Genomic DNA, 27870 nt, shown 5'->3' on the forward strand with positions numbered 1-27870 from the left:
AATGTAAATTTTATTATTTCACATGTTTTTAGTGCTCTCATGCATTTCACCACATTTTATGCATATTCTGCACATAACATCTTTCACTCTGTGAGTTTAATATGTTTGATAACATTTGGACAAAAGTAGAACTTTATGAAAACAGTTACCTAATCACAAATGACACACACAGTGACAGGAACATTTGGGTTATATATATTGAAGGTTGGGGCTGTACCCAAAACAAAATTCTGGCTACATCTGCCTGAACCAGCTACAAGTCTCTTTTCAAGAGGATATATTTTAAACTGTTTTCATACCTGAACAAATCACCAGTAGATAATGAGATCTCTCCAAAGAAAAATTCAAAGTAAATTACGTATAGTGTTGTCTTCTACAAAGTTAGCACAGAATACCTTGTGTATACATTTGGTTTCTGTTTTTTTCAGGTCCCCCTGGGCCAGCTGGGGCACCAGGAGAACCAGGGCCTCGAGGCAGTAAGGGAGGAGAAGGTGTCCCAGGGCCACCTGGTCCTGAAGGACTTCAAGGACCGATAGGGGAGTCAGGAAATCCGGGACCACCAGGTCCTCCTGGAAGTGATGGAAAGCATGTAAGAAGCTCCTTAATTAAAATATTATTGGAGTGTAGATTTATCAAAATCTGATGCTAGTATATATATTAATGCATTCATATTAGTAACAGGCAACTAACATAAGCTGTTTTTACTTTCCTCATGCAAAGTATCACCGAACTCCATTGTAGAGTGGTTAGCATACGGCACTGGGATGCCAGGGGTTCCAGGTTCAAATCCCAGCCTGGACATATGTGTTCTTTGTGAGTGTCCCTTCATGAGTTTCATCACATCACCACTCAACCTCATTTTCGCATTAGCCAAAAGTGGCAGAAAAGTGAAATAAAATATACCAAATCAATCAGTCATGCAAAGTATCATTTCCATGGTCATTTTCTGTTGGTAACTTTACTTGATTATCATTAATTCAGTACTGAATGACTTAACTGAATAAACATAGTGTTATATATTTCTTAGTTGAAATACAGTTAGTAATATAACACCATGATAAATGTTAAGCAAAGTATATTGATTTGGTTTATTTTACTTTGCTTTTCTGCCACTTTTGGCTAGTTGCGAAGATGACGAAGGGATACTCACACAGAACACCCATACCCAAACTGGAATTCAAACCTGGGAGCCCTGGCATCGTAATATGCTGTGCTAACCACTCCACCACAGAGGTTGTCAGAAGTAAAGTATAGTACGACTGCTGCTGGACAAGTTTCTGCAATCAATATGAAAAAAGACATGTGAAATTCTGGAAATGGCTTTATTGTTTTTCAAAGTATTCACCCTTAAGATAGATACACTTTTGAATACGTTCAAACCAATTTTGAAAGCATTTTTTCCACTCTGAAGCTGATACCTTAGAAACTGCTGTTCGGAATGCATCAACAGCTGCTTCAGGCGACACAAATCGCTCACCACCATCTTATTTTTTGTGTGTGAGAACAAAAATAAGTCATTAGGTGATATATCAGGTGAATATGGACAATGAGTCATTAATTCAACATTTTACTGGACAAAAAATCAACAGTTTGGTGTGCTGAGTGGAAACTGGTGTTGTCGTGGTGAAGAATAATGCGAAAATTTGGTTTTTTTATTTTATTCATTGATGACCTCTAGCAAACAAATTGTTTGCTCAGCATTTACAGTCCTTCAATCTTTTAAGCTATTGTTGCCACATGTCCGGTATAACCGAAGAAACAAGCAATCATTTGCTGGCCACCACTCCTCGAACGAATGACGTTTGTTGGTTTTGGCTCACTTTGCAACACCCAAACAGTGGATTGCTGTTTAGTTTCGGGTTTGTATGAATAGATCCAAGTTTCGTCCCCTGTAAAGATGTAGTACACCAAATTTGACTTTCCTCGGTTGAATTTTTTGAGCATTTCTTTACACCAATTTACATGAGCCCGTTTTTGAGCTTTGGTCCAGTTGTGTGGGGTCCAACGGCTTGAAAGTTTCCGTACGTTCAGATGACCACGCAAAATTGTATGTATTGCTTTCATGTCAATGTTCAAGGATGCCTGAATCTCACGGTATGTCACATACCGATCTCTCTCAATCATTTCATGCACAGCATCAACATTACTGGCAACAACAGATATGGATGGATGACCTTCACGAAATTCATCACTTCAAAATGTTCGACCAAGCTGGAATTGGGAAAACCAATTGTACACAGTCCTATTGGATGGTGGTTCATCCCCAGATGCATTGTTTCGGTGTTAAACTACATTTGAAATCATAAAAAATCATTCCCCGAAAGTGTTCAAGAGAAATTTACATTTCTCACACGAAACTATTACTTCAATCTGCTGTGGAAAAATAAACGAATAGGCTTAGACAAACAATCAAAGATAATTTAAACATTAAAAAGGTCTATTCTTCCAATTTTTATAGTAGCGGAACACTAGCACCACTGTTGGTGGTAGTTTGCAGAAACTTATCCAGCAACCCTCGTATTTACACTGGTTTAGAGCTGGGTTGAAATTATTGGCAACTTTTTGTGTTGCCACATTTATGATAATAAAATATTAACAAAAGACATATCTCGAGCAGTTAATATATGTAACAAAGAAAACAAATTCAGGATTTTGATCCTTTAAAAATCCTTCCCCAACTTAGCGTTTTAACGTCTTAATTTTACAATGTTCCTGATGAAGATCATCCTTTAGAAGATCAAAACAAAACATTTTGAAAATAGTTTATTAACTGTTCTAGGTCCATCTTTCATTTCTATTTTATTATGATAGTGGCATGCAAAATGTGTACATGTGAGATATCAGGATAGCAATAACACGGGATTAAATTATTAAAGAGATAGGGGCATGGATAACACAGATGGTATATGTAGCAGAAATTCTTCAGGTAGGCCCCAAAGTACAATGAGAAGTGTCACATCCCACTGTATACTTCTGATAATATCCTGGATATTAGTAATTTTCCTTGCAAGTGCTCAATGATTCAGAACATAATAATTTAACTCAAAATTTGTCCCCATCATGAAATTTTGAAATGTGTGTATATTTCCTTTCCACTTCATGAACATGAAATGGTCACATTTTTGGACGCAGATGTCCTATGTTAAAGCTTAAAATATGCATAACTTGTTTCTTTTCATCAGTTCTGAACATTACTAATGCATCTTGTATGTCCTACATTTAGGGTGAACGAGGTCCCCCAGGTTCAAAGGGAGAGGAAGGCAAACCAGGAATTCAAGGTCCACCTGGACCAAGAGGAAACATAGGACCTGAAGGACCGAAGGGAAGCCCTGGCCCTCCAGGGTTCCCTGGCTCTCCTGGAGAACCAGGAATTATAGGACCCAAAGGTGATCCAGGCAAGGATGGTGCAGATGGACGACCAGGTGATCCTGGACCACCAGGTGAAGCTGGACCAGCAGGAAAAATGGGCGTTGCAGGACCTCCAGGAAAACCGGTGCGTGCATGGCTAATAGATAAACTAATATTACATAGTTACTTAGAAGTTAACAGAATTATGAATGACACAACAGCAACAACACAAGACACCTGTATTCCTTCATCATATGTGTGTATGTTTGGGAAAAGGTTTCGTATTAGCCCTTAAGTACTATGGACATTGATAATCACACGACTACTATGGAGAGATCTGTCAGACTCCTGTTTTGATTTTGACTTGTGAACCAGCTGTTTTGTTATTCTCAATTTCTGACATGTTTTCACATGACTTGACATGGATATAAAGGACTATTGTAAAGCAGTTGTCAATTATTATTGTTTAGTTAAAAAAGTGTAGCATACAAGGCTCATTCAATATGTAACCGGAAATATGTTGTAAAATATATTTATTACAAGCACCAAAAGAACCACAGTACTATGTTTCAACATAGTCCACTAGCCAGCACTTGATAAGGGCACTGATTTCACAGTGAAAAAAATATTTTGGACAAGTGCGTAACCACTCATGCACCACTGACTGGACTTCGTCATTCTGGAACCTCGATCTACTTAGTCCATCTTTCAGTGGGCAAAAGGAGTGGAAATCGGAAGGTGCGAGATTGGGCAAATATGGAGGTTGGGGTAAGCAATCAAACTTTAGGTCCTCGATGGTAGACAATGTGACACTGGCAGTGTGCGGTCTCGCATTGTCATGGAGCAAAATCACACCAGTGAACACAATGCCACGTCGTCTGCAGAATGGCTGGTTTCAGTTTTTCATGCAAAATGTTGAAGTAGGTGGTACTGTTTACACTATGACCTTGTGATCCCAAACAAAGTTAACATGACCTTTCCGGCACTGTTGAGCACGCATTTTCTTCAGTCTGGGAGACGAAGGATGTCGCCATTCCATTGTTGTCTCGTTCATAGAACTGTCATCTCCAGTGACAATAGCATGAAGAAATGTTTCACCATCAGCTTCATAAGGGCACAAAAGCTCCCTGTACACATCAACACATCTCTCCTTCATTTCCGGTGTCAAACGTTTTGGAACCCACCTCGCACACACTTTCCTGAACCTCAGTACGTCATGACTGATATGGTGAGCTGATCCTACACTTATTTTCATCTGGAAAGCAATTTCACTGACAGTAATATGCCGGTTCTCCCATATCAAGTCCTCCACGTGAGCAGTGTTGCTTTCTGTGATTACAGTGAGAGAGAGAGACCTGGACGCGGAGAATCTTCAAATACTGGTTATGCCCTATTTGAACTTCTCAGCCTACTTGTACACTTGTGATCGACTTATACAGTTGTCACCGTACTGAACTGTTGTACCGAATTTCTATCGTTTTCACACCTTCACTCAACAAAAATCTCACGACACTTCACTTCCTGTAAGAGTGCCGTCATCTTGTGTAACTGTTTCTCGGCATCCAATGTGCGAGGCAGGCATGCCAGCCCCAGCTATGAATAGCTTAGAGATGCCTTCACAAAATAACAAACATATAACAATCACGGCCGTATTTTAGATTTTTTATACTACTTTTCCGGTTATTTATTGAATGCACCTTGTAATTTATGCAAAGAGGAAGAAAATCAGTCAAAAATTGCTTCTTTATTTTTTTGAAATTCCAAATATTTAAAATTTCTACAATTTTGTGTTGTCAGAAGAGTAGGAGTTCAAAGTAATATGTTTCTGAAATTAAAAATGAGTAATGAGCCATTGAAATGTCAGACTGCTGCTGAAAATAGAATTGAATATGATTTGAACAAACAATGGCAAAACCTCGTGACCTAGACAGCGTGTAACTGAAAGTCATGGAGAAGGGCTCGGTTCAATTGTGGTTTGAGGGGTGCAAGAAAGAAAGTAAAAGAGAAATTCAATGTGGTCTGAGAGACAATTCATAGTAGTTAATATTCAGTTCATGTGCAGAGGATAATCAGGACTGGACCATAGTTCATCTACGATTCAAACTAAAGACCCATTAGTCCTGGATTAAATAAACATTGGACTGTTAAGAGCAAATGCCATTCTAATCAGTTGTGCATACATGCATTGAATTAACTGCATAATGTTATCTTTTGTCAGACATTTGTAGTTGTATCTGTTGCAGCAATAATCTTGGTGCAAAGGGATGTGTTGTTACAACCAAACATTCTAAATAGGTAAACACTGAAATGTGTTTTCACAGCAACTAAATTCTTGTCATGGCATTAGCATTACTGACCTTCACTCCGAAAAATTCACTGTTCCCTTTTAAGCACCTTTGTACATTGTAAATACAAAAGTTGTGACTTTTTTCTAGAACATAGGGACAATATTTCCTCAAGCATTATGTACCAGAAATGTTTTCAAATTTATATCAACAGCTGCTACACTATCATTACAGCGTGTAGGAGGAAAATCCATCATTTTATGTAAATCACTCATTTCAGGAAGCAGGTAGTACCTCCACAACTGTATCATGGCACAGTCACAATTACTATACATATTTGTAATGCATTCCGAAGGAAAAATTACAATATTTTTTTCCCTTTCTTTGAAGGGCCCTGAAGGTCCAGCTGGTCAACAGGGCAGCACTGGTACACCAGGAGAAAAGGGTGATAAGGGCCCACAAGGTCCTCCAGGACAACAAGGGCCATTGGGACCTCAGGGAAATCCTGGTCCACAGGGTCTTCCAGGACTAAGAGGATCTCCTGGATCAGCTGTAAGTATGACTACTTCTTCTTCCTTAACCACCTTGTTCTTTCTGTTAATGCCAACATCTTACTATGATGTATTAACTTTTCATTGAATTGGATTGATTAACCTGCATCAGTCGATATAGCCATATTGGTAAAATTACTGATAAACTATTTCTATGGAAACCTGAAATTATGGTGGTCTAGTCGGTAGCGCATCTACCTGTTTGATTCCTGGGGTCGGAATTTTTCCAGCCTTGTCAGCATCTCTGAAGACCACCCAGTCTCAAATCAATAGGTACCTGGGGGCAACCCTGGGATTGAAAGCATCCGGAGCATGGTGATGATCAAATCACCTCCAAAATGGACGAGATCGAGAATGTGTGCGGCCCTACCCCCACATCCCGTAAATGTGCCTTTACGGCACGGTGAACTTTACCTTACCTTGCCTAAAATAAAGTGCACATTTATGTTATTTTATTGTTTTTTTTATAAATACAAAGAATCAATTTGCATGCAATCATTTTGTGCAGTAAGTTTCTAAATTCATTGATGTCACTTAGTAGCATACATTACTTGAACTATTCAGGTTCTTAAGGAATGTTTTTCATTTTATGTTGGATCCGTTGAATATTGGTTATTTGGTATCGGTAAGTTTTGTACTAGTACTTTTTCAGTATCTTAGCCCTAATTAATAAAAAATATACCTGGTTTGTTTGTATCTTTAGGAGCTCACTGGTTTTGTAACTTGCTGCTTGCTTTCTAAGGTCATACCTAGAATTTAATTGTAGCTTACTGAAAATGTACGGTAGATTCTCAAAATAAAGGCTCCAAGTATCTCTGAAATCTTCAACACAGCCATAAAACCAGGTAGTATTATCTCTTCTAGGGAGATGTTGGTCCCCCTGGGAAATCAGGGGCTGCAGGCCAATCAGGAAAGGCTGGGGAAGCAGGTCCCAAAGGTCCAAAAGGAGATCGTGGAAGGCGAGGACCTAAGGGGCACAGAGGAGACATAGGTCCAGCTGGACACAAAGGAGAAACAGGTGAAAAGGGAGAAAAAGGAATGAAGGGACCACAGGGACCAGAAGGTTCGAAGGGAGAGGTGGTAAGTACACTCTAAATTTTCTTTTCTTGCTGAATCTGTGGAATGTTTGCTTCAGCCTTGGGTCTACCCGTGAAGATACTCTTATATTTTAATATGAGGACAATGGTGAAGCCAGAGGGATGATTTGCATAATAATTCTTTTAGGAAACATTATGCAAATCATACTAGTATGTTGTATTGTCGTCTGAGGAAGGGAGTGCATGTTCTCGCGAAACATAATAGCAAAAATTGAGTTTATGTGCTTGTAAGAACTGTAAACTGCAAGGGAATGAGGGAGAATCCTCACCTCTTTGGCCATTTGGGTTGTGTATATTTATCTCAAGGGGTGAGGAGATATTTCGAGTAATACAAAGTACTCCCAAGAAGTACAGGTACTCCAGTTAATTTTATCCCCTTCATCATTCCTTTCTTCTAATTTCCCCATCATTTTGTTTTCTGCATTATATGCACTTATTTTGACTATCAAATTAATGTATTTTATTACTGTCATTTTCTTTACCAATATTATATGTTCCATTAGCTGAACAGAGTTTCACACTATCTGGCAACTGAAGACCATTTTGAAAGTTTGATAACCCTCTAATATGTGTTACATTGGAGTGAGACATGTGAACAAAGTTCAAAGAACTAAAAACCCCATTCCTGTTTAATGTGTATGAAAAATGTTGTGTGTGTAATGGGTGGCAACATTAAACAGTTAACACACAAAATGAAAATTTCTCTTTGTACTGCAGTGTAGCCAGGCAATGGTAGAAGATAGCAACAGGCATTTGATGAAAACTTACTTTAATGGGGTCGGAATGCTGGAAAATTTTTCACTTCCGGCGGAGAACGTGCCCTTTTTGGGGTTGGATATTAAATTAATCCCCAAACCTAAAATGCCCCAGAACAGAAGTTTGTAAGCCCTCATTTGTCTGTAATGGCATCATCAAAATGGCAGTCATGACGAAGATTGTATTCCTGAAACCTGTTAGTTCATTCCAGTTATTTATCATTCATGACATCTTATTTCCATCTAATTTGTAGTTTATAAATATATTATGATAATAAGAAATTAAAAAAGACCCACTTTATCAAATAATATTAAATATGACTACGAAAAGTCTATTAATAACCCTTTCAGCTATGTGATCATGTTTGGGAACAAACCTTATATTTTGGAGTTTCCAGAACTCAATGGTAGCATCCAAAATAGTGTCAGACTAAGCACATGAAATAATAATAGTTCAATTTTTGAGAATCTGTATACAATACAGGGTGTTTCAAAAGTCTGACACCCATAGGACAACTGCGTTATTAGTACAGATAGCAAAAAATGGAAAGAGGGGAAAGTTGTTGGAAATATGAGGTTTTAAATATAATGTGCTTGAATTTTCAACGTACCATGCATGCACCGTTGAGGCTGTATGCTAGTACGAGCATCAATGAGAACTGGCATTGCCTTGTTGTCACATGCTTCATCCTTAAAGGGGGCATTTGCGTTATCGCAACACCATACTGTACACTTCGCAACATCTTATTTGACCGCCCTGAAAAATTTCAAAGTCCGGAATTCGTAAATCTGGCAGCATAGCGCTTCAGAGCCAACTAAGAGTAGCCAACTTTGCAACATTTCTTCTTCCTGAATGAAAACGCTCGTGATTTTTTTTTCATTCTTTCACATTCCATAAAGTAAAGATATCCTAAAGCAGTAATAAAATATATGAGTAGACAAAAAAATGTTAAGTAGAAATACGAATGTTGAAAATATTTCAAGATTCTTCGTTCTGAATTTAAAAATAGGAAAATGTGTGTGCATTGTGAAACACTGAACAGGTTCTCATCCACCTGGAAAGAATTGCGGTCACATTTGAATGCAAGAAGGCAAATTTATGATGATTTTATGCGAAATGTTTAGTAAAGGTACCTTGCACAACACCAAACGATTCTGCAAAGTGTGTCTTTTCCTTGGTTCTTGGCGAAAAATGGTTCGAAACTCCGGCACAATGTTGCTTCAACTGAGATTAACGTGTTTTACTGAGCATTCTGTTAGCAATCTCCTGGAGTAGTTGGTTAGATGACAGCACTTTCGTTTTTTTACTGTTTTCGTCAAGATCAAAACATCGTAGGTTCAAATCTCACCCTTTCCTTATTATTTTTTCCTTTTCATTTATCGAGTACGAAGTGTTCTAATAACGTAATATAATATTATATGATATTACTGTAAATATTTATGCGATGCATGCTCAGTGGCGGCGATTGGGTTTCAAAACTGATGGGGCAAGGTGGGGGAGGGGGGAGGGCAAGGACAGTTTCTTTCCCTTGGTAGAAAAAGTTTAGCATAGTGCTGAGTCATCTGCCCCTCCACACTCCATAATCGTCGCCTCTGTGCATGCCTCAAGTAATGCTTCTACTAATGTTTTTAATCTTTCAGTGATTGGCAGGATTTTGGGAAATACTTTTCCATTCATTCAACTGTTATAAGTTAACACATATTAAGAACTTGCATGTCAACTTTCTGCATCTGGAAATGCTGGACATAAATCGCATAAATATCAACGGAAATATCCAAGAAACGTAGATAAGCATTCTCGTCCAAAGCCGTTTACTTCCCGAAAAAGATTTTGCAAAGAAGTAGGTTTGAACCCATGACCTTCCATTCCATAAGCAAACGATCGCCCTACATCACATGGTTCACGTTATTTTATGCACTCGGTTCGGATTCCACTTTAAACTGTAGGTCCAGCCTCGATTAGCCTTATTATGCATAAAGTTGACTTAAAACACCAAATCATCCAATTCATCTCCTTTCAGAGTGGGCCTTCTATGATATTGTAGTCGGCCAGCATCCGAAAATACAGTTCTGCTTCGCATATACCAGAATGTAATTGCATTTAATATTGTGACTAATTTTACTTTAAAACTACAGATTAAACCGATAATAGTGTCCAGAAAAAGAACCTCAAAGTAGATCTTCACACAAAGTATTTTAATCCATTGCCAAACATTTGAGTTAAGAATAATATTATGGTTTTCCATTGACCGTATTTTCGATTCATGGTGCATTTGCTAAAAGGACCATGTTAAGAAATGTAAATATGTAAGTTTTACTAGTAAATGCATTTAAAATGCACGAAACAACAGGGGAGGAGAAAAAAATAAACCTCAAAAATAAATAAAACTGCAACAAAAACTGTTAAAAATACTGACAAATAAACTAAAAGCCAAAAAAGGCCGAAAAATGCAACAAAAGGAAAATGTAAAAAAGAAAGTGTTTTCCGGCTCTAACTGAAGGGAAACGGACATGATATCAGGTTTAGCATTGTTTTTAAGGGTCAGAAAAAAAGTTGATTTTTCATCAACTTCCGGACCCTAATTAGTAATTATGACCATTGAAAAAGTTGGAGGTAGCTTACTTAAAATTTTGTTGCTGAGGGATCGTATCGTCCCATATCTCCACTTCATAATAAAGAAAAACATCAAGCTCATATTTCGAAAATGACTTGGAGTTTTCCACCACGAAAATATGTTTTTCATAGTTTGAAGTTCGTTAGTATTATCTTTCAAGGCTTCCATTGTTTTAATTTCACACATATTTTATATTTCATACATTCCTCTCTCTTTTCATACAGTCTTTGGAAAAAAAGCTGTTTCTTGTCAAATGGGGTCTGGTTCAAATGACTCCTTTTCGCTCTCCTGTTCCTACTTTAAACAAACAACAAAATACTTCGTAACTAAACGATTGCTTGTTCAAAACACGGAATTTTTACACAATTTACAAAATATGACAAAACGCCAATAGACATGTTCATCATTTTTCCCTTTCAGCATTTCTCGATTTTATCTGAATTCGTTTCCTCATGAAAATTGCCATGAGGAAATTATAGATATGACATTATGTGTGAATTGGTTTCTTCAAACTGGTAGCAAATTTTAACATGAGCTACCTGGAGAAGAGGTAGCGTGCTTGATTCTTACGAGGGAGATCATAGGTTCGATTCTCCATCTAGGCATTTTCAGGAGTATATCATTGGGTGTAAAGTATATCCACCGTGCTAAGAAGTTAACATTGGTCTCTGTATTTCACGAGAGGAAAGGAAATAGTAAGAGAAAGTTATTTCGATGATAGGAGGAAGTCACATGCCACGTGGAATGCGCAGAATCAAGTTACATAGAGCTAAGTCTGTAATGGTGGTTTCGAACATTGCAAAGTTAGTGCGGAAAGTTTGTTATATCTGATATTCGGACTTTCTGTTCAAAGAAGACAAACATTTTAGATACAAAGCAGTGAGGAATTAACGATCATTATGAGGTTTTGAATTTTTTGTTTGTCACTCACTATATAAATACTTATTAGTAGTTTCTTATCGAATCGGCCTTCGTCGCAATAACAATTTATTTATGTTAATAAGCGATTTACTATTAGTTTTAGATGCTTGGTAAGATGGTGGTGAGGGGATTGACAACAGTCATTACGAAGGAACGGACATAAAATTACCAATCTTAGCAATTTGAACTCATCAAACGCTCTCCTTCGTTACAGTACTACACTAGATCACTACTTAACATAACTGTATATCTTTTTTTAGTATATCGAAATCAAATAATCAATATTTTAGGTGTCAGTGAAGAACAAACAATACATAACTTAAATAACATTACATTTTACATCCTGAATACATATATGTGATTTGTGAATTAATCATGATGTGTGTGTTAACACAACATGTGAACAATAACTAAAAAGAAAAGTTTTAACTTTAAATCCTGGAAATATCCAACTTCTAAGGGGAAATATGTGCAGAAGGGACGTCCCTCAAGTGTGCATCTGATTCATTTTTTAAATATTCTAATATCAACGGTATCTGTTCAGCAAACAAAAAAAAAAAGAAAAAAAGAAAGAGGAGAGGGTGGGATTTGAACCCGCGACCTTTTACGCTTGATGAAAAATAAGGATAGCAGAGCCTAAGCAACTGCTCTACGTTAACTTAATGACGTTACACCCTTAAAAACATGTTGACGTTTATGAAGACTCCCACCTTCCTGTGTTTCAAGCACATTTTCTCGACAAGTCATGTAAAATATATGTTTTTGAGAACTGTTCAATATTATGCAAGGTATTGTAAATAAAATGTCGCATAAAATCCTCACAAATTTGCTTCTTTCTGCACAAACTTGATGGCAATTTCCTCCAGGTGGAGAAATACTCTATTCAGTGTTTCAAACCCCCAAATTTCAAGTCGAGCAAGCAGAATCGTAAATATCCTTCAAGGTTCTTTTTCCAATTTATTATATCTGTTTGATTGTGTATTATGATAGCTGTTTATAGTTTCTAAGTTCATGGAAAGTGTTAAATTGAAAACCTATCACCGCAGCGTTTATCGTCTAGTGGAAGGACCTGCTCAAAGTTGGCTACTCTCACCTGGAGCTGAAGTGCAATGTTGCTAAGTTTACGATTTCGGGACTTAGAATTCTTTCGAGGCGGTCAAATAAGATGTTGCGAAGTGTACTATGTAAATTGAGATTGATGGCGCAATATTAGGGGCAAAGTAAGAAGTGTGTGTGTGTGTGTGTGTGTGTGTGTATGTGTGTGTGTGTGTGTGTGTGTATTCAGTGTGTGCTTCTGTTGGATCCCTAGTCACGTGGGCATCAAGGGGAAAGAAGCAGCCGATGCTGCCGACAAGTCTGCTGATGCAGACGGCAAGGTTCTCGTCCACCTTCTGCCTGCTAGGGACCTTCAGAATGTTTTTTGTTGTTCCATTCATAACACATGGCAAGCAGAGTGGGATGAGACAAAGGGTAACAAGCTTCGAACTATCAAGCTCATCACTGGTGCTTGGCGTTCCTCATCCTGCAGGGTGGTGACAGACCTGGAAAAGTCAGGGAATTGGAGGGGTCAAAAAAAGTCAGGGAATTTTGTCTTGATTAAGAAATGAACTGCAGATGTGATGTGATGCAATGCACCTGCCAGATATTTGATTTTGAAGAAGTCATAATAAGCACTGCACTTAAACGGGAAATCATCTTGCCAGCCTTTGACATAAACTTTTAGGTCTCTATTATGCATTGGACACAACCACGGTGCCAGAAACAAGTAATGGAAGGTGAGGGAGGAAAAATTTCCAGCGAGGCAGACGCATTTGATGAACCTCTAAATGTCACATTTAAAATGTATTGACATATTTTTTTTCTTGTCTATGGGAGCTATAAGGGGTCGGACCTGTCGACCAGAAGGGTGCACCCATTCTGGCACCGTCCGACAGATGTCCAACACCGTAGTACGGCATTCTGTGTGGACATGCTGAAGGAACATTGAAACGAATGAGGGATTTGTTCAACCTGAATTTTTTGTCGTATGCCATGGAACATTTGATCTGCCGAATATTTAGGTTCCATTGATGAATGTGATTTTTGTTGGATAAATCTGACTAATGAAAAGATTCTCTCAGGCCATTGACTAGGTGAATTGTGTGCAAAGATTCCAAGCTTTCAAAAGCTTGGAACTCACCTGGTCGATAGCCTGAGAGAATCATTTCATTATTTATTGCCAGGAAAGTTTCTTCAAGACTTACTTAAATCTGACTAATGTCCAAGGGCGGCATAAAAATGCATGCATGGCACTCTTATGCATCCGATATTTTTGTCTGATGTAGTATGACATTTCGTCGGACAAACTTTCAGGCTCTCAATCCTAAAAACATATAATTTTCGTCAGTAATCAATGTTCCTCTGCCAGCTCTACTGAATTTTCACTTTTCGTCTACTGTTATTGAATTTAACAGGCTGAAGTTTTATATGAGGATGGTCCAGAAAGAACATTCCAATTAGCCATAAATTAAAACATAAAGGTAAAAAAGGTAAAGTGATCCCCTGTGCATAGCACCACACCATGAGGGTGTATAGGGGGTGTGGGGGTAACGCCCCACACTTTCTTGATCCGGTCGTGAGTGGGGTGATGTGATCAGCATCACGCCCCTGACCGCCTTTACCCCCCAGGGTTTCCCCCAGGTACCCATTTTATTCGACGCTGGGTAGGCGCCGGGGCCGCTTCCACCGTTAGAAAAGTTCCCGGATTTGAACCTGGGACCTTTAGCATGGTAGTCAGACGCGTTACCGACTGAGCCACCGCGGCCACATAAAACATAAACTTCGGTAATAATTGACATTTTGTCTTAATTACAGTGACCCATAACTTACTTTTTGACATATTCACCACCGCTCTTCAGGTATTTGTTGTGGTGTGGCACTAAATTTTGTATGCCCATGTCATATGTCTGCCTCCAAAAATCGGAACCATCTGTATAACAGCGTTACTGTCAAAACATATGTCCTGCCAGAAACTGATTCAGCTGAAGGAAGAGATGAAAGTTGTAGAATGTGAGATTGGGCCTCCCACTTAAAGTGATGCAAAAGAGCCCACTTGCGGTCAGGTGTGTGGGGTCTTGCATGATGGATCTGTGTTCCATGAATTGTGTGCACTATCGTCTAACCATACTGTCACTAATGGCATCCAGTCCTTACACCTCTCAGAAGTTCTGGTGGATCTCTGCCGGCATCCGCTTCTGAGCATGCAAAAATCTGATTACAGCATGCAGTCGGTATATGAGAACTGCCATCTTTCTCATAGAGTTGAGCCAAGCTAACTCCTGCTGGCCCCTGTGGCAGAGTGGTGAGCACATCATTGCTACACCAGGAGTCACGGGTTCGAATCCTGGCATGGGCATGATGCATGTGAGTGTCCATTGATCAGTTTCATCACTCATCCCCATCTTCGCAAATTAGCCAAAAGTGGCACAAAAAGCAAAGTAAAATAAAGCAAATCAATTAATGAATCAACCAAGCTAACTCCTGTTGCAGGACCAGTCTTTATGGCAGTGACCCGCTGTTGCCACTTTTACCTATGAAGAAACTTGCGGTCAAACAGCCAATTAGGCCTCCCCTTTGATCAACAATTGGCAACCTTAGAATCCCTCCTCCCTGCAGCGGCCAGTAGCAAAACAAGATTTTGCCAAAATAACAGTTCTGCACTGTGAATACAGCCAGGAGATAGCTTGGCCCTGGTATAACACTGTTCTTAAATAGACTCCTTTCACAACAATGCAACTGCAACACATTACAGACACATGCCACCTCTTCCTATCTGTATGTGTGCGTCATGATCCAACCTTAGCACAGCGTTCCAACGATATTGGAACTTACTTTCTGGACGATGTTATTAACAGCATGTTCCTATCTTATCCTGTCTGATTAGTAAAATCAGATGCCTGTGCAGTGCAATAGATTCCCCTACTATAAATGGCTTGTGTTAATTTTTAATATTACACACACACACACTCACACTCACTCTCTTTCTCTTTTTTTGCCAGCAATACATGGTACATGGATATACTGTGAATGTTTGTACTGAAAGAGAAGTCACATTAATAATATAAGGTAATATGACACTTTGTTTGGTACAATTCCATTGCTTCACTTTCAGAACGTTTAGTCCTGAGAAGCAGGTTTAAGATATGTTAGTGTTTTGAGTGCAAAGCAGACACTATGTGTTGCCATGTTCACATCAAACAAACCGCGAATTCACCATACTAATATCTCAATCATGTGTGCATGGATTAAGTTGTTTATTTGCTTTACATAGAAAAGAGAGACAGAATACAAGCATTAATGCTTCGAAAATAAGTTTGCATTCATAGTTCTTGCAAGCAGCAGGCAAAATATCATTACATGTTGGTTCTCTGCTTCCTTCCTTTTGATGAACAGTACCCGACTAACTAACTAACTCTCTAGCCTTCTTAAACCCGAACCTTGTAATCAAGGGGTCCCGGGTTCGATACCCGGTGGAGGCACATAGTGGTTCGGATCCCACTTTAAACTGTAGGTCCAGTCCCGATTAGCCTTACTGTGCATAAAGTGGACTTAAAACACCAAATCAATCCAATCCAATCTTAAACCCGAAGGTTCATGGCTGCAGCAACACAGGCCTTCCATCTTTCCCTATCTTGAGCAAGATCTATATACTCTTTTCCATCCCTACCGATTTCCCTTAGGTCCATCTCAACGTTGTCCCTCCATCTTCGTCTTGGCCTTCCTACAGGTCTCTTACCATCAGGTTTCCCAACAAGAATCCTGTAAACTCCTCTTTCCTCTCCCATTCGTGCCACATGGCCTGCCCACCTAAGTCTTCTTGATTTAATTATTCTAATAATATCTGGACATGAATACAAATTATGTAGTTCTAAATTATGTAGAGTGCCACACACGTAAATTTGCCGTTCCGTAGAAACGAATTTTCGTTTCGTCTCCATCTCTCTTAGCATCATGTGTTCTACCCTGCTCGAAAACCTTCGCTATTGTTGCCACATTGTCATTCCATTCCTGGACACACTCGCGCAAACATCATTGAAAACAATTGAATAGCGCTCCAGCTCGCGGTTCCCACCGTTCGGTAGGGACGCTGATGTGGCAATATAGCACGGCGTAGTGCTTGCTTCTTTTATGCAGTGCATGTTCATTGGCTAGCTAGTAACTAGTGTTGCCAACTGTAATAATGAAGCACTATTTCTGTCACGGAAGGGGAAAAGGCAGGTAAAGTGGCGGTGAGTTTTGTTGGATTGGAAGCACCATATTTTTATTTTATACTAAGTATTTGACCGGTTTGACGTTGTGTGCGTGTATTGCGTGTGTGTATGTAAAAGTGTGTGTTTGCTAATGAACGTTAAATTCCATAATGCCTCCAGTTCTGTCGAAGTTGAAATCAAAAACCTTGCATAGCCAAGCTCGGGAAATTCTAAGCAACGTGCACGAGTTCATGAAGGAGGAAGCCAGTCATGGTGTTAGCATCCCAATAAAGCATTTTGGCAAGAGAGCAGCGAACAGCAGCAACAAATTGTTCATATTTCATAATTTTGGAATTATTCAAAATAAATAAATTATGTGGCTCCAACATCATTTCAACTCTGGCTCCGGCACGTGTTCTTGTAGAAATTGCATAGAGGAGGCTGTCATTTTTGCTGCTTAATGCGATACATATTGTTTTCTGTGTTAAAATTGCCATGCTTTGATGGGTGACCAAGTTCATAGCAGGGCCGGCGGAAGGGGAGGGCGAACCGTCCCATCGCCCAGAGCGGCAAAATTTGAAGAGAAGAAAAAAATAAGCCTATTGAAAACTGTGATCGAGCGAGATATTCTTTTGCGCTGAATAGTATTGAAATAGCATAAGAAGTCTCATTATTTATTTTATATTTTGATGTTTTAGTTAGGAATATATTGATTTTCAATTTTCCGTTGCTGCGTAATGACCGGGGGGGGGGGGGGGGGTCGAAATAGAACGGCATCTGCCGCCACCTCCCAGGGAGGCAAAATGACTAGCGCCGGCCCTGGTTCATAACAAAAGAAAAAGCCGCGCAGCTTATCGTCTAGTGGCAGTATATGTACTTGTTATTGTTGTGGAAGCCGGCATCCTTTGTAAATGTACAACAAAGGCAACCGACTGTCGCCGATCTCAGAGAGGAAATAATAATACTGCTTCAGGAGGAGTGTTATGGTGCAATTGTAGCGGTTTAACACGTTGGCATGTTATTATCTGCCGTTGCAGTTCCATACCAGTGTATACGGGTTTTGGGAGTGAAAAGTTAGAATGCCACCAGTGCATTAATGCAATGAAAAATAATATATATTTTTTTTTATTTTGTTTGAAATCACTCAAATAAGGAATCGTATGAAGAAGTCTTCTTTGCAGCATTTTTGGTAATTTTACATATGTGTTAGTTCATATTTTGCGAATTTTTAGTAGCTACATACAAAGCCACTTGTTAGTACATATTAATCTTAGTCCTGGTATAATGCATGACGTTTAAAACTCAACGTTAGATAGACCTGAATTCTCTAATTTTATTGTTGTACGTAACAGCTGTGCATCGGCGCACTGCAGCGATTTTTCTATCTGCTCCATTAGCAACACTGCTTCTTTAGTTGTTTCGCGCATCGCACGGCAGAATTATCTGCGCTGGACTCTAACCGTCTCCACTCACCTGTCTCCTCATCCCTTTTAGGTCCAAAGATTTTCCTAAGGATCTTATTTTCAAATATTCTCAATTTATGTTCCTCTTTCAATGTAAGGGACCAAGTTTCACATCCATATAATATTACAGGCAAAATTACTGTTTTGTATATTTTAACTTTTAGTTTCTTAGATATTAAACGAGAAGACAAAAGTTTATGAAGAGAGAAGTAACATGCATTTCCTGAATTAAGCCTACTTTTTATTTCCTCTTTAATATAATTTTCGTTTGTTAATATTACTCCTAAGTATTTGAATTTGGAAACTGGTTCAAACGAGTTGTTATCAATAATTAGATTTTGATTATTACCTAACACTTGGTTTCGGCCTGTAAGCATATATTTAGTTTTCTCTTTGTTAACTTCCAAACCTATCTCTTTAGCAGTTTTGAAAAATATTTTAGCATTATTCTTAATTGTATTCACATCATCCCCCAGTAAGTCTACATCATCTGCATATGCTAACAACTGAGTCACACCATTTAATTTTAGTCCTTCTTTAGTTTCTTTTACCTTCCTAACAGCATATTCTAAGGCAAAATTAAAGAGCAATGGAGATAATGCATCTCCTTGTTTTAACCCATCATGAATTGTAAATTTGTCAGACATATTAATACCCACACGAATTTTACTTTCTGTTTCACTGGTGCATATTTTTATCATACTAACAAGCTTCTTAGGTATTCCAAACTCTATTAATATATTATATAATTTATCTCTTTTGACCGAATCATATGCTTTTTTGAAATCAATGAATAGCTGATGGACATTTTGATTATATTCCCACTTTTTTTCAAGTGTCTGTCTGATGTGAAAAATTTGATCTGTAGTTGATCTGTTACGTTTAAATCCACATTGATAATCACCTATAATTTCATTAGCATATGGGGTTAGTCTTGTTAAAAGAATGTTAGATAATATTTTATATGTTGTTGAGAGTAGAGAAATTCCACGGTAATTATTGCAGTTCATTTTATCACCTTTTTTAAACACAGGAACAATTATTGATTCTTTCCACTGTTGAGGGATTTCTTCTTTATTCCATATTAAAGAAATTAATTTATGAATTTGACATATTAATGAATTTCCACCATATTTAATTAACTCAGCTGGTATTAAATCAATGCCAGGTGCTTTGTTATTCTTTAGCCTTTTAATAGCATCTTTAACTTCAGTCAAGTTAGGTTCTGGAACTAAAGGTTCTGCTGTGTGTACTTCATTCACTTCTGATTTATCTCCTACATGGACATTTAAAAGGTCATTAAAGTAGTTCTTCCATCTATTTAGAATATCGCTTGGGTCAGCTAGAAAATCACCGTCTTTATCTTTTATCAAGTTTACTTTAGGTTGCCACCCCTTTCTAAACTCATTTACACCTTTATATAAATCTCTGATATTTTTAGTTTTGCTGTTTGTTTCAATTTCGTTAATTTTGCTTTTCAAGTAATCTCTTTTTTTACTTCTAAATGTGCGGTTAACTTCTCGCTTTATTCTATTATAATTGTTTAGATTTGTATCATCAGAGTTATTTAACCACCTAAGTCTAGCCTGATTTCTTATTTCTATTAGATTATGACATTCATTATCAAACCATGGCTTACTTTTTCTTGGTTTATGGTATCCTATACTTTCTTTAGCTGCTGATTCTATTGCATTACGTATGTGCTCCCAATTCTTATTTACGTCTGTTTCATTTATATTTTCATCATCATTTAAATCCTGCAAAACATCAAATCTATTTGACAGTTTAATTTGGTAATCTTTCTTAATTCTTTCATCAGTAAACTTTCCTGTATCAAATTTTAGAACTTTTAGATTTTGTTGCTTATGATTTATCATTGAGAGTCTTTCTCTTAATTTAGCAATTACTAAATAATGGTCACTGGCACAGTCAGCACCTCTATGTGTACGAACGTCAATTATACTAGTATGTCTTCTCTTATCAATGAGAATATGATCTATCTGATTATGAGTTTTACCATCTGGAGAAGACCAGGTATATTTATGGATATATTTGTGTTTAAAAGTGGTACTTTTCACAATTAAATTCTTCGAGGTTGCAAAAGTAATCAATCTTATACCATTATCATTACTTAATTCATGAAGACTTTCTTTACCAATCGTGGGTTTAAATGTCTCTTCTTTGCCAATCTGTGCATTACAGTCACCTAACAGAATTTTCATATCATACTGAGAAAATTTATCAAAGACCTGTTCTAACTCTGTATAAAAATCATCTTTAGTATTATCATCTTTATCTTCCGTTGGTGCATGTATGTTTATTAAAATAATTTTACACCACCTACCCTGTAAAACTGCATATGATATCCTATCATTAATAAATTCTACTGTTTTAAGAGCTGAGATAATTCTATTATTTATAAAAAAGCCTGTTCCAAAATTATGATTTTCAGTACCACCATAGAAAAAAGTATAATTTTTAGTTTTACAATTCCCTTCTCCTGGCCACCTAACTTCCCGGACAGCTACTACATCTAATTTATACTTAACTATCTCATTAACTGTACACTGAAATGCCCCAGGCCGGTAAAGGCTCAGAACATTCCAGGTGCCTAATTTAATATCCTTATTCCTAATGTAGATCTTATCCTTAGTCCAGGGACCTCCCAAAGTAGTCCCCACCCGGAGATCCGAACGGGGGACTATTTTACCTCCGGAATATTTTACCTTGGGAACATCCATGGCCTTATATTGCTGATTCTTGACTTGGCTTTTTACAGTGCAGAGTTGTCAGCTCTACGCCTAACCCCCAATATGAATGGAGGAACTACTACACAAGACAAACACAAACACATTAGACAGCACAATTACTACATAAGACGAACACATACACATTAGACAGCACAACTACTACAGAAGACACACACAAACACATCACAACTATAACACAATATAAACACAAACACACCACAACTACTACACAATATAAACACGAACAAACTACACACCACAACTACTACACAAGACAAAACAAACATACTAGACAGCACAACTAGTACACACACATACTATACAGCACAACTACAACACAAGACACATACATACACACCACCGATTGAACAGTACCCGATGTTTTCCTTATTCATTGAGACACACAACTTACTTGATATGGCAAACCTAGGCCACCGAAGGCAAAGTCTGCATCTATCTTCTTAATTGTCATTATTGTTGGCATTTCCGGTTTGTGCCAACAGAAGATGTTGTCTGAGTGCAAATATATTTTAGTGGTGATCTACCGTGATCAGAAGGAAAAATTAAGAACCCTTTCGTTTCGAAGTTTTACCCTTTGTTCATATCACTATGACCTAATGAACAACTTCTATTTCAGAAAACATTAGCCACAATTATAGGTTTTGTAGTTGTGTGCTTGTGCATATGTGTGCACCTGTGTGAGCTATACACACACCCACACAAACAATTCTTACTTTGCCCCTAATATTGCGCCATCATTCTCAATTTACAGAGTACAGTACAGTGTTGCGATAACGTAAATGCCCTTCTTTAAGGATGAAAAATATGGCAACAAGGCAATGCCAGTTCTTATTGAGACTCGTACAAGTGTACATTTTCAATGATGCATGCATGGTACATTGAAAATTCAAGCACATTGTATTTAAAACCTCATATTTCCAACAACTTCCCCCTCTTTCCATTGTTTGCTATCTGCATTAATAACACAGTTGTCCTATGGTTGTCAAACTTTTGAAACACCCTGTAGATATACAAATTGTCAAAAATTGAACTATTATTATTTCATGGGCTTAGTCTGACACTATTTTGGATGCTACTGTTGAGTTCTGGAACCTCCAAAACATAAGGTTTGATCCCAAACATGATCATATAGCTGAAAGGGTTATTAATAGACTTTTCGCAGCCATATTTAATATTATTTGATAAAGTGGGTCTTTTTAATTTCTTACTATCATAATACAGTTATAAACTGCAAATTAGATGGAAACAAGATGTCATGGATGAAAAATAACTGCAATAAACTCAAAGGTTTCAGGAACAGAATCTTTGTCATGACTGCCATTACAGATAAACGAGGGCTTAAAAATTTGGGGTCTGGGACATTTTAGGTTTAGGAATTAATGTAGTATCCACTCCCCCCCCCCCCAAAGGCACGTTCTCTACTGAAAGTGAAATATTCTTGCATTTCTTCTTGCTTTCCAACCGCACTACTTCCACCAGTGATTACTGTTTGATGTAAGCAAAGGGGGAAAAGGGGGGGGGGAGGGTTTGCAGGGTGGAAAATCAAGTTGGGATAGTTACTGAGTGGATAAGTCTGGAAGCTGGACTCAACCTATATATGTCCAAGAAGTCTGTGGAGCAATGTCATGCTTAATAGTAGAAAGAAGGAGAAAGCAAGTAAGCAGAGTAAAACAGTACAAACGACTGGTAGCTGCAGCCATTTTGCCCCTCCATGCAATCCCTTCCATCTCATGGATTCCTTGGTTGACCCCTCACTACTTGTGCATAGGACTTGTTTTCATTCACTTGCTCCACAGACTCCTGGGACAGAGTATAGCCAATGTGGCAAGGTGGCTTTTCTTTTGGTTATGAGTGGACAAAGCTTCAAATGACATTGTAGCTGCTTTTCTGGCCTTCCAGAGGGAACCCCTCTCCTTATTCTTTTCAAGTAGCTCATGATGTGAATTTTACATCAAAATTTTGAAGCTCCCACCAGGGTTTAACCAAAGGTTAGGGTGCTAACCATTTGACTACACTGGAATCCATTTGGACTGATAATTATAAGTAATATTGATTCAGGTTTGTCCCACGAATATTATAATTTTAAATTCAAGTTGTATTTTGAGCACTTGCCTTGCTTTAACATCACTGGAAGAAAATCTTATGATCATTCATATTCTTATATACACTGAAGGCAATAATGGCACTTAGAGATGCAAAATGAAATAAGAAAAATCAATAAAATTGGCAGAATTGCCTGTGCGAAGCCTTATCCAAAATATGATACTGATGAAGAAGATGAAGATGTGGAGTCTTTAGATAAGAGGGGGTTACTTGTCTGATTCAACATCATGACAGTGAACAAGTGAGGGATGCATTGTTGAAGCCTGTGAATGTGTGTGCAGAATATATAAGTCACATTACAACTTGCTTTGAGCCATCTTCAAAGTATCTCACAAAGAAATATCACATCATTAAAAATCAAAGTTACAGGGATCACATTATCAAAAATCGAAGTTACAAGGAAACATCCTATAATTTAAATTCAGAGTTTTAATAACAGTATATTTTTCATCAGTACAAAAAGAATTCCAACCACAGATTTTAGCATCTCTACAATACCACTTGGCCACTAGCACGTGAAAAATACAATGATATAATGTGTGCATGCATACAGTTAGCGCCAACTTATATGGGCCCATGGGGTGTGAGCCTACCCAATAATTTGTTATTATTATTATGTATTTGTTATTTGTGATTCATGGATTGCTGATTGAAATCTATAAAGTGAGAATGTATTGTTGGTGTGCATTTTAGTCATCTATCCTTCTGCTAGTCAGGTGGCTTGTGTTAATTGTTTTTGAGAAGCCAGACTGTCGCACCTGTTGATCTGGCATGCAGCTCAGCGGCAACAATGAACAAGTGACGAGTTTCTTGGGCGAGGGAAACTTACAAGGAATCAGTTGAAGACAGTTTGGGTTTACATGAACATTAGGGTAATGTGGTTTTCTTAGTGTTATTTATCATGGATGTCCCACACCGTGCTCTGCAGTTTAAGGCATCAGACTTTGGGCTACGGCTACGGGACACGTGCAAGTTCGAGTCTCCTGGGGGAAGCATAACAACTTTTCGGCATGCGTATGCAACTGGTGGACAACCACCATCATGAGGAAATTGGGGAGCTATGAATGAATAGCGTAACCCGGTCATAGAAAACCTACAATGACAACTAGGGGTTCGTCGTGCTGACCATACGACACCTGTAAGCAGTTGGTTGATCTCCCACCTCTGGTGGGAATGAGGCTGGCAGTCGGTAGATAGGCACTAACCCTGATGGGCTGTTATACCACAGGTTATTAATCATGAACAAATTTGTAATCAAGCGACCACTGGTGGGCAGTACTCCTGCTCAGTGTTTTGATACAGCAGATTTCAATTCAGTTCAGAAATTGGTTATTACTGACTTACCAAGTTTGTCTTCAAATAATTTGGGGGGTTGTGATCTTGTAATATCAAGTGAATGGGAAACAAAGAATGCTGGGGTAGAACTTTTAAAAATTCATGGCAGGGAAAACAACTAAAATACAACAGTGGTGTTTTGATAAAAAAAAAAAAAAAATATGACGTTGTTCCATAAGAGGGGATAATTGTTTAATTTCTTCTGTATTTTCAAATTTGAAACATCCTTTAAGAAAATCAGTTCCCATGAAACCCCCAGCGTGGCAAACAATACTCGCACATAGTATTAGAAAGTATGGATTTATGAGGTTTCTCTTTGGGATCTTATAACTCAAGTGTTCGAGTCCAACATATAGTTTTCGGAAGTTGGCACCCCATGCATACACTATTTTTCTTAGCCACTCTGCACATATTTTATCATTACCTCTCAAGCATATGAAAAAACATTAAATTTTACCCTAACAGATTGTTTTGCTTTATCTGGTTTTGATGCTATGTGTATCATTTATGCATTTCTTAAGTCAATGAATACAATGTTAATGGAAGCAGTATTAATGAAGCATAAAAAGCTATAAATAATATCACAGACACCATTAGCAAATTGAGTAAACTATATCTGTTAGATTCTTGCATAGGATTGCCAGATTTTGAAAGGGAAGTGTACAAACAACATCCCTATTTTATGAAAAATCCATGGTGAAATAATAATTATTATTAGGTATAACCCAGGAAGTATTTCCCATGCATATATTTAATTACCAAATGATGCAATACTTTTTTGATATTGGCTTTTATACTTGTGGCAACATTTAATTCTAGTTTCTAGAACTTTCTCAGCCCAACACTACCCAGGTAAGCAGAGACTTACCTGAATAGTTCATTGTGCACTAATAAAATATGATTTTCTGTGTGAATTTGAATTAATTGTTGCCATTAGAAATATAAAAAAATGGTCACATACAGTGTGGCATTTGGAAAAAGTGAATTGGGAATACATTTGTAACTTGTCTTGAATCATGAAGTATCATACAAATTATATAAACAATATCCCCCCTGCAATTGCCAAAAGTTAGCAACCAGAGGGAGGAATTTTGATTGTGATGTAAGTGTGGTAGATGTGGATGATTGGAAAGAGACCATAAGAAGCAAAAGCTGCCAAAGCAAAAAAAATCACTTGCAAGCTCTAGCACTCTGAGCAACTGATGTAACACCAAATGCAGGGCGTATGGGATTCAAAACTAGCCCCCTTTGGACTTAATGTTCTTGAAAAATAGCTCATTACAATTTTTTTGCTATGTTTTCCTACCCATGATGACACTGGAAATGCTTTTTCAGTAAATTGACACTTCCTTCTCTGCTTGTGCCTATGAATGGATATAAGGTTTTCTACTAATCTGTTGTTGTTTCTTTGGTAACAGTTCGTTATATCGGAGACACATTTCTTCATTTTTACAGAAGAAGCTACTTACGGAAATGAGTTTCTCCAAGCTTTCCAACGTTCGTGGAGGTATTTTCTTTCATCGTGAAATCTATTTGACCGGCAAATCATATATTTTTCACGAGAAATATCCCACCGACGCACAAGTGTCATGTTTCCCGTACGTGAACTGCATGCTCCGCAAGTTCGATGATGTAACCCACTGTCAGTGTTTCGAACTCCTATTTTTTTAATTTTTTTTTTTTTTTTTTACTATGCTTGCCTAACCTTATGGAAATGATTCGTGGGGCTATCCGTCAGCTACCATACATAATGGTTCGTGGAGCTATCCGTGAATGGTTCATTGGGCTATCTGTGAATGGTTCGTGGGGCTATCCGTCAATGGTACCCGGGCTATCGTCAGTTACCCGTGCATAATGTATAATTTCCACCGGTGACAAACACGATAGTAGGTATTTTTCGGTGAAGAAGATTGAAACACTGCATACCCACAACATGAGTCAAGATGTGTCCGCCATAGTGTGTTCCGGAAGCGAAGAAAGGAATAATAAAAAAAAAAAATCACTCTCTATGTGAAAAATTGTGTTTGTTTTCGTGTAAAAAGCATAATGACAGCTGAACTATGTTCCGCAATAAACAATTGGTAAGTACAAACCATGCGAAACACAAAATATCCAATTTAAATGTGTCTCCGATATAACGAACTGTTACTGTTTCTTTTGGTGTTCATGTGAAATAAAGATTTTCATAACCACTTTAAGTTATTTTTATGCTCACGATCCTGATTCCTTCATCTTTTAGTTCTGTTGGCGATCAGGGAATCTCTCTCTCTCTCTAGATTTCTTTTTCTGGGTTCATCATCTCTATAAATCTGTTCCCAATTGGAGAAAGAAAATTCCCTTCCATCTTCAAATAGATTTTGATTGACTGAGTTAAAAAGTTTGGGTCCTTGAGCATTTTGGACTGGTCTAAATATACAACGAAAAATCCCCTTACGAGGGTCACTATTTATATTTTGAGCCTAACAATGAAAAAACAGGAATTTGACATTGAAAACTGCTTTATTGTTTTTCGAAGTATTCCCCTTTATGGTCAATACACTTTTGCATTCGTTTGAACCATTTGTCAAAGCAGTTTTTCCAATCTTCTTGAGACACCTCATGAATATGGTTTTTGAACACATCAACGGCATCTTCCGCCGACAAAAATCGTTGTCCACACAATTTATTCTTGACATTCGGGAACAAGAAGAAGTCATTGGGTGCCAAATCAGGACTGTACGGCGGATGACCCATCAATTCGATTTTTTGTCTGTTCCTAAAGTCAGTTGTTAGACGAGATGTGTGACAGCTGGCATTGTCTTGATGAAGAATGATCCGACGGCGTTTGTTTGTTTTCCGTATTTGACCGAAGACCTCTGGCAAACAAATTGTTGTGTACCATTCAGAGTTGACCGTTCTACGTTCCTCTAAAGGCACAGTTGCCACATGACCAGTTTTCCCGAAAAAACAGGCGACCATTTGTTTCGATGTGCTTCGAGCGCAAACAACTTTTGTTGGATTGGGTTCATCTTGAAACACCCATACAGTCGACTGCTGTTTACGTTCCGGCTCATATGCATATATCCATGATTCGTCACCTGTTACAATCTTATATACGTCTTTTGAAGCACCACGATTGTATTTATTGAGCATTTGTTTGCACCAATTGACGCGAGCGTCTTTCTGAGTTTTTGTCAAATTGTGTGGGATCCAACGAGAACATATCTTTCTCATAGCTAAATGATCATGTAATATTTTATATATGCTGTGGTGGAACTAATGCCTATGGTTGCCTCAATCTCACAGTATGTCACATGACGATCTTGCAGTATTAGGTTTTGCACAGCATCAATGTTTTCTTGAACAACAACTGATTTTGGATGACCTTCGCGAATCTCGTTGGTGAGCGAATGGCGGCC

General features: G+C 38.0%; 1 protein-coding gene across 2 annotated transcripts in view; it reads left to right on the forward strand.

The window, feature by feature from the left end:
* The window catches only part of LOC145998891 (uncharacterized), a 141588-nt gene that overhangs the window by 86900 nt on the left and 26818 nt on the right, over nucleotides 1-27870 (forward strand). For both annotated transcript variants that reach the window (XM_083135610.1, XM_083135611.1), the window contains exons 22-25: nucleotides 429-589; nucleotides 3224-3493; nucleotides 6024-6185; nucleotides 7049-7264. In XM_083135610.1, the coding sequence (XP_082991736.1) occupies nucleotides 429-589; nucleotides 3224-3493; nucleotides 6024-6185; nucleotides 7049-7264 (809 nt within the window). The remainder of the gene's footprint in view (nucleotides 1-428; nucleotides 590-3223; nucleotides 3494-6023; nucleotides 6186-7048; nucleotides 7265-27870) is intronic.

This window comes from Lepisma saccharinum, chromosome 14 (assembly GCF_977018435.1).
Source record: "Lepisma saccharinum chromosome 14, izLepSacc3.1, whole genome shotgun sequence".
NCBI classification, from domain to species: Eukaryota; Metazoa; Arthropoda; class Insecta; order Zygentoma; family Lepismatidae; genus Lepisma; species Lepisma saccharinum.